This window comes from Gastrolobium bilobum, unplaced genomic scaffold (assembly GCF_033153095.1).
Source record: "Gastrolobium bilobum isolate Gb01-03AN ecotype WA unplaced genomic scaffold, APGP_CSIRO_Gbil_v1 utg341, whole genome shotgun sequence".
Lineage (NCBI taxonomy): Eukaryota > Viridiplantae > Streptophyta > Magnoliopsida > Fabales > Fabaceae > Gastrolobium > Gastrolobium bilobum.
Window position 1 is genome coordinate 41,627 of NW_026899046.1, and position 12,273 is coordinate 53,899.

A 12,273-nucleotide genomic window follows, 5' to 3' on the forward strand; every position below is an offset into this window, starting at 1 on the left:
TAATTATATGCAATTTTATAATTTATATTAAAAAATTATAAATATACTCAAATATCTAAAAAAAAATGATAAAAATTTCAAATATTTTAATATAAAAAATAATAAATCACATATCATTATCCAATAAATATCAAATAAAAATATAATGATCGTAATACGAGACTTTAGGTTCAGAAAATGACATCCCTAACTATAAACCAAATCAAAAAATTTTGTATAGTGCATAATTGAAATAATATTAGTGTTGTAGGTACATAACTTATGTAAGTCAATAAGCAAAAAAATATTCAAATATATTCATTATGATTTCTTTTGAAAAAAAAATTTGAATTTTTTTTTTGGGGACCGGGCCGGGTCACCGGTTAACCGATCGGATCACTGGTTTTCATGAAAACCGGCCGGGTCGGAACGGGTCGTACCGATTTTGATGCATGGCAGGTCCGTGCTTCAACCGGACCGGTTATATGACCGGTTTACCAGTTCCTGAGTCGACCCGGCCGGGTCGGTTCGATTTTCATAACACAAAAATTATCTTTATCAGCAGTTGGTGTAATAGGAGGAAGCTTGGACCCGGATGGTTGGGGAGTGCAAGTTCACAATATATTTCTCCACAATTTGGAATAGGATCAACAACAGTCATCTTTCATTAAGTTGTGTAACTTTTTTAATATTCAAAATTAAAAAAAAAGCTCTTTTTCGTAATTTATACTTATTATCCCATTAATATTTTACTTCAACCAAACATAAATTTTGTAAACTTAAATCAATTTTTTCGATAATATTTCGGTCTACCAAACAACTGTTTTTAATCTTTCCCATCAAACTTTTTTCCATATAATATTACCAGTCATTATGCTTACCCGATAAAAAAAATTTATTCCTCTACCAAACGCCTCGAATGATTTATCAATTTATCTCCTCATATATGCAAGAACACTATTCTAAGCATTTTTTTGAATGAGCTTTCAAGGCATAATATTCTACATAGGATTATGGGTAAACGAAATAGAATATGATAGTTCATTAGTTTATTATTATCAAAACAACTTGAGATAAAAACTCATGAAACCTTGGACTAACAAGGCATCGTATATGATAAGAACTAACGAAAAGGTCAATGTAATATTCTTTTATGTTTTTTATAATTTGAGTTTTTGTTTCATTAGTATTAGAAAAAATGTATCTATGTGCACAAAAAGAAAAAAAAATGGAGAAATGTTTAATTCAAAAAGAAAATATAAAATTAAAGGGTATTGGTTCAAGTGGTATATGCTTGATTCTGCTTAAGTAAAGTTAGGGTTCAAGTCCTAGTGAAAAGAGCTAGCCCTCAGTATGATGTAGATATTTTCGCCTCGAACGTGATTATTTTCCTTAGAAGATACTTGTGATTTATCTCAAAAAAAAAAAAAACAATAAAAAAGATAAAGTACTGAAAATGAAATGAATTTTGAACTTAGATAAAAAAAAAAAACACTTGTGTGTTCTCCTTATTATATTCTCGAAAAGGAAAACACATAATCGTGTGTATAAAAGTAAGTATGATGAAGAAAACAGAAAAGTAAATGAGAATTTTTGGTCCCAGAATTTTGGGGGATTTTAAAAGGGCTTGAATTGGCTTGGTCTAGGGGCTGGCCAAGGGTGATTGTACAAGTAAATAAGTAATGCTATTGTGATGCTCATCAAAGATGGTGATACTGCTCGTTAGTCTCATTTGGTGACTCAAATACGAGCATGGTTACATAAAGATTGGATAATTCATCTTAATCATGTCTACAAAGAAGGAAACCAATACGTTGACTGATTGGATAATTTCTCCTTTGATCGCCAGCAGGATGATTCTCTCAGTTTTGTCCATTTACCTCCTCCTTATCTCTACAGATTAGTTTTAGCTAATATGACTTCTTACCAAGTCGTTTTTCTTAATTTGTTTGTTTTCTTTCTTTCTTTTGGTTGGGGTTTTTTCACCCCTTAACCTCACCAGAAAAAAAAAAAAACATAAGTGATAGAAATAAATGATTAAATGGAAAATCAAACAACAGATATCAGCGTTTGTGCTCTTCTTTTCTCCTCTCCTTTCCTTTTCTCACTCCGGTGAAACCTGTGAGCTTCCTCTAAGAGCTACTTCAGTGATAGGTCCTCTCTTGAATTTAAAAAATAAAAGACAGAATAAAAAGTATATATATATATATATATATATATATATATATATATATATATATATTTTTTTTTTAATATCTCTCATGTTATAAAAATGGGGAGAAGATTCTTGCAGAGAGAAGATTAAGTGGGGTCCACATTTAAAAAAAAATCTCAAACACAAAAATTGATGCATCTATGACGAGGGAACAATTTTTTAGGACAATTGTATTTTCCATATATATATAGAATTGATTTTTTCATATTGCATAAAAATTGAATTCTCATGTTGTGACTCAACTAGTGGTGGACTTTACATTTATTAAAAAGAGAAAGGAAAAAAAGTTTTGCACACAAATCGAAAGATCACAACATGATAATTGAATTTTCAAGCAACATGAAAAAATGTTTTATATATACAAACACACAAACACACACACACAGATATATATATATATATATATATATATATATATATATATATATATATATATATATATATATATATATATGAAAACATGTGTATCATTTTAAAGGACACAAAATTATATCATTTTAAATGAGAGAAAGAGATAAATCATGAAAAAGAGAGAGTGGAAGAATTTTTTTTTAAAGATATAGGTCTCACCTCTTTGTGAGAGTGAAAAGATATAAGGTATATCATTTAAAATGACACCTTTTTTCAATATATATATATATATATATATATATATATATATGAGTTTTATAAAAGTTATGTTGTACGAAAAGTAATTGTGTTATGTTATAGAAATTCGTTTTGCGTGTCAAAGTTTTTTTTTTTTTTTTGCTGCGGGCCCCACAAAATGTTGTGTGTGTAGAAAATTTTTTGTGGTCATATTAAATGATAGATGATAAACCCTATATATATATATATATATATATATATATATATAGTAAAAGACTTAGGTTTGGTAGAATTTGAAGGTTTTTTAACTTAAACTCTGGAAAAACTGCAGTAGTTGGAATTTGGAAAAGAACTAAATGAACACATAATCAAAAGGCCCATGTTATGTTTCATGTTAAAGTAATTTGGCTAAAATTAAACAGTTGCAGTTTTTGGAGACAGTTTTCTTTATCAAACATGAGAAACTTAGGTACATAAAACCTGCTAGTAAAGCCTTCATCCTTTGACCAAACAGTTTATAAATCAAAACTTCACTGAAAGACCAATTTTATATGGCATGTATCTTTAGACGACAAATTCATGCATTTATAAATGGAGCAATATAATGTCACATGACTTTGAAGGACCAAACAGACATATACTCGAGAGAATAAAACAGTTATTTAAGACAATTCCAAACAGGCCCTTGTTTGTTACTATGATGAAGGTTGGTCAATGCTCACACCTACCAACATTTCCTGACAAAGTCATATAATTATTTAACAACATTGAAGCATGATGAGAGCCAGTCTGTTTTTCCACATTCACGATGTTTTGGACTTGGCTGGGGCAGGAAGCAACTGCATTACACAAACCACAGATCCTTGTCAGTGAAACTGTTACTCCTAAGCATAATTGCAACACAAGAAAAAGGCCTTATCATCCAATGATCTAGAGGGACACTTTTTGTTTTTTCCTATAGTAAAACTGAATTAATTTTGAACATTTGCTGTTCTTGAGAAAAATTGTCAACAGCAAGTTTTGTCTCTAATTTTGTTTGCCTTGTTCATCAGTTGAGCAAAAAGTATGTGCATGAAGATAGGACATAGATAACAATTTTAAGGGATTTTAGGATAGCAAAAGGAAAATAGAAGCACATAGGAAGCAAAACTAAAATTATAGTAGCAGGCACCTGATAGCAAGATATTAAAGATGAAACAAATCCAAATGCCCCAGTCACTCGGGGAGTGACTTTCTTGGGAGCCAATTGAAGCAGTCCAACTGCAACCACTATATCCATGCCTGCTTTGATGAGTGCAAGAGTCCTCTCATTTGACTTGTTTAGTTTGGCGCGGTATTTCTCATCCTGCATCCATTGGTGATGAGTACACATAATCCCAAAAGTAAGGTAAACCAAAAACAGAAACTTTGAAGAATTCATGCACATGCATGGACAACATACTTCATATTTATTACTGTTCTTGAGTTCTTTCTCTAACTTCTTCATAGATGCAGAGAGTCTTCCAAGCTCCCCAAGCTGATCAAATGAGTAAAACATGTCACACAAAGGTTAAAAGTGAAGAAATAAGAGGACGTTACATGTTAGCATCAATGAAGATGGTAGGAAAGCCACAAACCTCAACCAAGGTTGTACACGCCGAGGAACCCAGCCAACAATAAAGAGATATCCGGCCAATAATTTCTGTACGCTCTTTATTCTGTAGTTAAGACAACAAAATTCTTAAATATTGCTTGATGGCATTCCAATATAATAATATGGAAGCAAACAACAGGATGCTACTGAAAATATGTATTTGCTACCTCATAGATGCCCGTTCTACCAAGCCACACAAATTGATCAAGAAACAAGAAAGTGGATAGCAATGCATTCTTGCACTGAAAAAAAACCATTTAATGTGATATTAGGGAAATAAATTAAAGATGAAAACGGTGGAATATTCATAGAATTCTCATACCTTTCCCAACAGAACTAGGGGGACGGGAGTACCCTGTGGTGTTGGACTTATCAGAGCATGCAGGTCATTGACAAACTGCAATTTAAAGAGTGAAGTATAAGAGTGATGGTTATTACATGAACTAATTAATTTGCAACATCTTTTTCTATGCCGTAATGTCTATTTGAATATTATAAATGACTATTTGAATGTCATAACTGGCTAATTTTAAACTAAAAAAAAAAGTATTTGACTTTCTTCAATCTATTCTTTACATATTATGTCCCTCAAAATTCAAATAAAGAAAATTATGTACACTACAAATCTATTTTCTTCTTTAAACAAATCAATCAATACACAAAAAGGAAATGATAGAAAGAAATTTCATTCTACACAGCGAGCTACCCAAATAGGAAAACAAAAGAATTGAATGGATGAACTAGCATGTTTAAGAAATCAAAATATAAATATAACCTAACCTTGAATAGACGGAAAACTTTCCGTGCCAAGCTGGTTGATTTGTCTACATTCTGGGCAGTACCAGGTTCCCCATTACTCAAAAATTTGGAACCATATTGTATTGCCCTGCATATTTTGTCCCTTGCTTCGGCCTTGTTCAAATATAAAACAAGCAGAGCAAGTTCCGCCCTAGTTGCATCCAACGTACTCATTTTCTATGCTATTCACTGCCATATAACAAGATCACAGCACAGTTCATTTAAACTACATTAGGATAAAGGAGAAGGGAAAGCAAAGAGTGATATTTTCATATTAAATGGGGAGGGAAAAGAGCTTTAGATCTACAAATTATACTTTACATAGCAATTTGTGAAAAGCATTTTTAAAATAGAAGGTGTCATATATGATATATTAAGTTGTTAACCTAATCAACCAGTAAGCACAAAGATATTAGCAATATTTTCAAAAAATGCTGACAATATTTCTAGTAATAACAATTTAGCATTTCCACAAAAACTCAACCAAGATCAAGAAAGCACGATAAGCACAACATTGGCAAGAAAATCTAGTGGACCTTCCACCTATCCAAGAGGCATCAGTCTCATGTTTGAGCGTTTATGATGTGTGAGTGTTTGAAAACTCATCCTTCTCGCAAATGTAAAATCCAATGGTACCACTCCATTTGTATCTAGAAGGAGAAAACACAAAGGGAAACACAATGATGTTTCTTTTCATTTTCTTTTGTTCTCTCAACCGTCATTCAAGGAACTACGCATACTTATTAATCTCAGATAGCGGCTGACCCTCCAAACTGTTATAGTGCTATAGCGGGTAGCGCTACAACGCTACTGTGCAAAGTGTACCTAAGTGATACACTAAATTGTACTCCACAAATATAAAATTTAAAAAATGAAAATGTGACAAAAAACAAATTTGAAGGATCTCAAACTCAAAATAAATAATTTCAAACATTAAAATTCGAATCATAAGAAAATTGAAGGAATTAAAGTTTCAAATAATGTAACACAACAAAATAAAGTGGCAAAATTAGTCAAAATTCTTATTGCCACTTAAGTGACATGTCAAAATCAAAGAACTTAAGGTTTGTCTCGGAAGCTGAAGAAGGTTCTAGAATCGAGGATCGACACCCCTGATCTCTTGTCTTCGCTCAACACGCTCTCTTCCTTCTACGACGAGAACACTTTTGCAGAAACTACTATAGGGGCGCAATAGCGCCGCGATTCAACCGCAATAGGGGACGCTACAACCGCTACACTTCACCCAACTGTCCCGGCGCGGTCTATGGCGGCTGGCCACCGCACCGCAATGCAACTCCGCTATAGCGTGCTAAAGCAGCGCTATTTACAAGTATGACTATAACATCTCATTGCAGTGCCATAAGAATTTCAGGCCAATAATTATTAATCTAGTTAATATTATATTTTCAATCGATGAGGAATTTAATTATAAGCTTATAGTTGGGTATTTTTGTTGAGTCAATTTATGGGTATTAGTTCTATGAGATTTTCTCAAGTTAATTTTGTTATTCAAGATTAAATTGTTGTATCAGAGGTTGGTCATGCAACTTGAACATGAAGTTGTGGAATACTTGATCCCCTAGTTTGACTTGTCCAATGTAAGTGATAACACAAGCCATCAAAGAAAACAGTTAATTAAGAAAATATTTTCTAGGGAAAACTCTTTCTGCCCGGCACTTGGAAGTGTGATGCCAAGGCTATTTTTCTTCTTTCATCTTCTACCCTATTTTTATTAATTTCAACACCAACCCAGTTTTGATTTCCTTGGCAGATAGAATTAAATCTCCATCCCGCTAAATCTCTAATTGTTCCTCCTTGAAATTTCCATCAAACTCCAAATACAATCTCACAAGTACTGTTCAGAAGTCAGAGCACTCAAGCAGCCACTAATTGGCAGTTTAACCCTCATCTGCAACAAAATCCTTTTCCCACTAGGTGCGCTCGGCTACTCGGCTAAAATGGATCAAATGATGCCACTATGTTCTGTAATAAACAAGAAGATATCCCCAAAATCCCAACCCCTGGAGATAAATAAAGAGACAACCAAGAAGATGTCAGGTGAGGTTGGCTTGGTGGTGGAATGGAAGAAAATTCCATATATACTATATTAGCCCTTCCAACTGAGGCTACTTCCGGTCTCAGCTTGCAAGGTCTAAAAGGTATTCTTGAAACTATATATAATACAGAACACTCAATCCAGGTTCTGTTTCCAAATAAAAACTTAGATGAAATTTTAAGGGAGAATGGAAAAAGTTCCATTTTTTATCTATAATAACTAAAGCCATGTGTTCTTCAGTTTGATCATCAAATATGATCATCATCATCAGGTCCAGCTTTACAGACAAGCTTTGAAGGACTGCATGATTTATCTAGTTCTAGCTTTGGCAAGCCTCTGTAGAGTAGATTAATTTGCAAGTTCAAAGGTAAGAGGGGGTTATTTGCAAGAATCAAAAACCAAGATTGATATCTGTATGTCGACCTGGGTTACTTGGTTTCACTAGGCCAAAAAATTGAAACCAATGCGGAATCTACGAGCATCAACAAGCAAGTTTCTCTAATAACAAAAATAGACTAGATATTCAAACAGCTTTCAACAAATCAAACTATTATGTAGTATTTTGAATAAGACAGGCATCAAAAGAACATTTAATCGACTAATCAGGATTAAATTTCATATTGTCAAAACAATAAGGTGGCTTTTTTTTTTTTTCATTTTCAATTGATAATTTTTTTATTATAATTACAGAAATACCACATTGCTCTTTGTTTCCAAGATGTTGTGGAGAAAATAGTGGAAACAGGATTTTATTGTTTTCACCATTTCCTTTGCAAATTCTTGAAATCAGGGACACAGTGAAAAGAACATAACAATTTGTAATTATTAGTGAAAACATATCAACTGAAAATAAAAACATCAAATAAGTAAAACAACACATAAGCTTTACTCAATTATTGCATGCTTGGCACATGGTATAAGATAAAAGAGAGGAAGAGAATCGATCTCTCTAGGCTAACCCCAAGTTCATTTACATCAATCTCCTTACTGTGATACAAAAACTCATCACATGAGTCAACCTCAAAATCTTCCATTTCCCACTTATTTTCTATCATTTTCCCCGGCAACCAAGTGGACTACAAACGCCATACAATCGACACCACAACAACAACAACAACAATAATCTACCCATCAAACCCAATCATAAAATTCCAACGACCCAGTTGCACAAGCTCAATTCAGAATCAAATTAACACCCTGTCAAGCTGACCCAAAATCAAAAATTGCAAACCCCACCTTCAAAGATGGTAACTTTTGTATCTCAATCTCCAAATTCAAAGGATCAAACAACTGGGGCACATGAATTTCCTACTCTAGAAAAAGAAAAAGAAAAGCAAGAGAGAGAGTGCGTGTACCGAAAGAAGTGTCCGAAGAGAAATGTTGTCGATAATTAGAATGAGAGAGTGAGAAGACAGAAGAGGCTTAGCTTTGGTTTGGGCCTGAGATAGATAGAGTTGTGATAAGGGCTTGTTTGGTCCTCTCTTCCCCAAAACAAACAAACAAATTGGATTATTGCACTCTGCTTTCTTCCTTCTTCTGCAAAAATCTTGCACCGTTCGATGATTCTGATGTCAAATCGTCAAACGTTGGAACTTACAACTCAAAATATGTTTGTGTAATAAATTGGAGATAATTAAACCGCGTCGTTTCGTTTTGTTTGCATCACGCAGTCCAAGGTCCATTTTGTGATGATGTAAATCTTATCTTTATATTTTCGAGAGAAATATATTTTTTGAGTCGGGCTCATTTTAATTCTTTAAAGAAAAATAATCAATTTATGATTTTTCTAAAATTTAAAATAGACACAGTTAGTTAAATTTGTGGTCTCTCTAGAATTTAAAAATGAACCACATTAGTCTCTCAAAATGACTAACATGTGTTTATTTTGAATTTTAGAGAAATTACAAGTCGATTTTTTTTCCCCTAAATGATTAAAGTAGATCCCATAAAATTTATTGAGGACCCAAAAATATTTTATCTTATTTTTAATGTGTTCCATAAGTAATTAGATATTGTTACCAAAACTGAAAGAATATATATATATATATATGGATGAGATTGATGTTTATCTTTTTTTTTTTTTTTTTTTGATAACAAAGTTTATCTTTTTAAATGATATAGAATTGTGTCATTTCTTATTAAGAGAAAAAGATACACAATGAAAATAATTGAGGGAGAAAGTGAGAGTTTTTTAATTTAAATTCAAACTAAAATAATCATCCTTTAAAAGGATAAACATTTTTTTCATATATATATATATGTGTGTGTAGGGTTGGCAAAATGGGCCAACCCGGCTCGACCCGGCCCAACCCGCATTCAGCCCGAAAAAATGGGTCGGGTCGGGTTGGCTCGAAAAAAAAACGAGCCAGAAAATCCAACCCGGCTCGACCCGAGCCGGGTTAGGGTTGGTTCGCGGGTTGGCTCGATAATCAGCTCGTGGGTTGGCTCGTAAAAAAGCTCACGGGTTGGCTCAAAAAAAGCTCGCGAGTTAGCTCGAAATGATGCTAGTGGGTTGGCTCGCGGGTTGGTTAGCTCAAAATATTGGCTAGCGGGTTGGCTCAAAAAATTTAATTTTTGTGGTTTGTTTTCCTGTATAAAATTATTGTATTTTGCAGTCCAACTACAAGTAGAGTAGTTTACAAAATCCAAAAACATTAAATGAAACACAAACCACTCCACGAATCACAAGAGTCATTTATCATGATTTTTTGAATTACTCTAACTCACGATAACCATAAAACGTATGTAAAGCCAAAAAATAAAAAATAAAAGAAGTCCATCAGTGGAGAATCCATCAGTAAAGTCCATTGTATTTAAAAAAAAAAAAAAAGAGTAACCCGCGAGCTGGCTCGTTCAACCCGCGAGCTGGCTCGTTTGAGCTCGGGTTGGCTCGGGTCGGGCTAAATCGAGCTGGCAGCTCATTTTTACCAACCCAACCCGGCTCGTTTTGTGCGGGTTACGAGCCAACCCGACGGGTTGGCTCATTTTTGCCATCCCTATGTGTGTGTGTGAGAAAGAGAGAATTATTTTACATTAGTGTAAGTTATAGTCCCAATGTTAGTTATTGATCCTATTTATATTTAATGGTTCTGATTTATTATATATGTGAGTCGCTAGATACAAGAAGATCAATGATCAAGATTTAGTGTAAATTTTTTTATTTTTACAATGGTGTAAAAATTATCTACCCCTTCAAAATGAGAAATCTCTTAACTTTAGTGTAAGATTAAAAAGTCTTATTCCGTATATCTAATGTTTATATTTTATTTGTAATTAGTAATTAATTATAACATGAGTACATTAGTATCGAGAGTGTTTGTTTCTAAGGGGATGTTTGATAGAGGAGAACTTTTTTTTACTACGAAAATACAATTACTGGGAATATGGTGAAATATATGTTCTCTAGGAAAGTTAAAAAAAAAAGTTATTTGGTATGCCGAAATATTACCGAAAAAATTGGTTTAAGGGTAGGCTTCTTTTTGCATTTTACTGGTAATCTAAAAATACTATCTTCTAGGTGGTATTCCTAGATAGTGTTTTTGCTCCAATTTTACACATAAAATTAGATGCCTATGCAAATGAGAATGTTATGCAAATTATTTAGAAACCCCTACCAAACAAGGTCAACTAGGAAATCCATGTGAACTTTCCCATGCACAAATATTAAACTCCTCTACCAAACACCTCCTTAAGAATAATGAAAAGGGGAAATGATTTCTACTAAAATATAGAAATGATTTACGTTTCATAAAAAAATGGAGTGGGGTACATCATATTGGAATATTGACCAATGTGCCACGTTTTTGGCATTAATATATCAAACTTCCACGTGAACAGTAAAATTTAACAGACTGCCACACGTTGAAGTTCGCTACGACTGATAGCGAACTTGGTAGACAATGATTTCTTGACACTGACACACTTTCGCAAAAAAAAAGTTGTCTGCCACATGTCCAAGTTCGCTACAACTGGTAGCGAACTTGGTAGCTAAAGATTTCGTGACACACGACACATTTTCGCAGAAAAAATTGACAAGAGGAAGTTCCCTACCAGGGGTAGCGAACTTGGTGCGCTACGTGGCATTAGTCTCGGTTCCTGATCAGAATTAATGTACCAATCACAATCAAAAAAAGAAAACGAAGAAAACTGACTATTTAATTAATGTACTAATCATAATTAATGTATCAATCACCAATCAGAATTATTGAAGCAATCACCAATCATAATTAATTTTGTTCACAATTAATGCACCAATCACAATTATTTTTGATTTGTAATTAATTGTGATTGGTGATTGATACATTAATTATTTGTGATACCATTGTTTTAAATTCGAACAATGTTTATGAGAGATAAAATATGTCAAATGAGGTGTCATTCAACAGATTTTGAAAAGTTATGTGAAATAAAATAAAAAATATCTGATTTGGATATCCGAATCAAAAGTTATGACCTTCCAAAGTGATTGGTGATTGGTACATTAATTGTGGTTGATGCAATCAAAAGCTAATCCCATTTGTATGCTAATTGTGATTGGTGATTGATACATTAATTAAATAGTCTTTTTCTTTCGTTTTCTGATTTTTTATTGTGATTGGTACATTAATTCTGATCGGGTAACAAGATTGTGCCACATAATATACCAAGTTCACTACCCCTAGTAGCGAATTTTGCCTAGTTAGCTTTTCCTGCTAAAGTATGTCATGTGTCATGGAATTATTAACTATCAAATTTGTTATCAGTTGTAGCGAATTTCAATGCGTGACAATCTGATAAATTTTACTGTTCGTATGATAGTTTGATATATTATTGCCAAAAATACGACAGATTAGTCTGTTTCCATCATATTCATATTTATAGTTTCTCTCTCTGCAGCAGCCCGCATACAAATGGTAATCATTTCCTTATAAGGGAATTAAAAAATAATTAACTTCCACTTCCCTACGTGGTGCAATAATAACAAAATCTCGTACAAGGTGCTTTATTTTTGTCCGAAGGCAACCA

General features: G+C 33.1%; 1 protein-coding gene across 1 annotated transcript; it reads right to left on the reverse strand.

Annotated features, from left to right (window-relative positions):
• Positions 1 to 3,321: 3,321 nt before the first annotated feature.
• Positions 3,322 to 8,769, reverse strand: LOC133286497 (peroxisomal membrane protein 11C). Its single transcript, XM_061483914.1, has 8 exons — positions 8,625 to 8,769; positions 5,196 to 5,402; positions 4,738 to 4,812; positions 4,583 to 4,657; positions 4,399 to 4,479; positions 4,224 to 4,298; positions 3,954 to 4,127; positions 3,322 to 3,621 (listed from the first exon to the last, which is right to left on the reverse strand). Exons 2-8 carry the CDS (start codon positions 5,385 to 5,387, stop codon positions 3,586 to 3,588), a joined length of 708 nt encoding a protein of 235 aa, XP_061339898.1. The 5' UTR covers positions 5,388 to 5,402; positions 8,625 to 8,769; the 3' UTR covers positions 3,322 to 3,585.
• Between the last annotated feature and the right edge of the window lie 3,504 nt (positions 8,770 to 12,273).

Excerpts from the sequence above, each read along its gene's own strand:
- LOC133286497 (XM_061483914.1), bottom strand. The coding sequence starts at position 5,387 with ATGAGTACGTTGGATGCAACTAGGGCGGAACTTGCTCTGCTTGTTTTA. Across the intron at positions 4,299-4,398 it reads CGTGTACAACCTTGGTTGAG|CTTGGGGAGCTTGGAAGACT; the intron begins GTTTGTGGCTTT and ends TCATTTGATCAG. Across the intron at positions 4,128-4,223 it reads AGAACAGTAATAAATATGAA|GATGAGAAATACCGCGCCAA; the intron begins GTATGTTGTCCA and ends CAATGGATGCAG.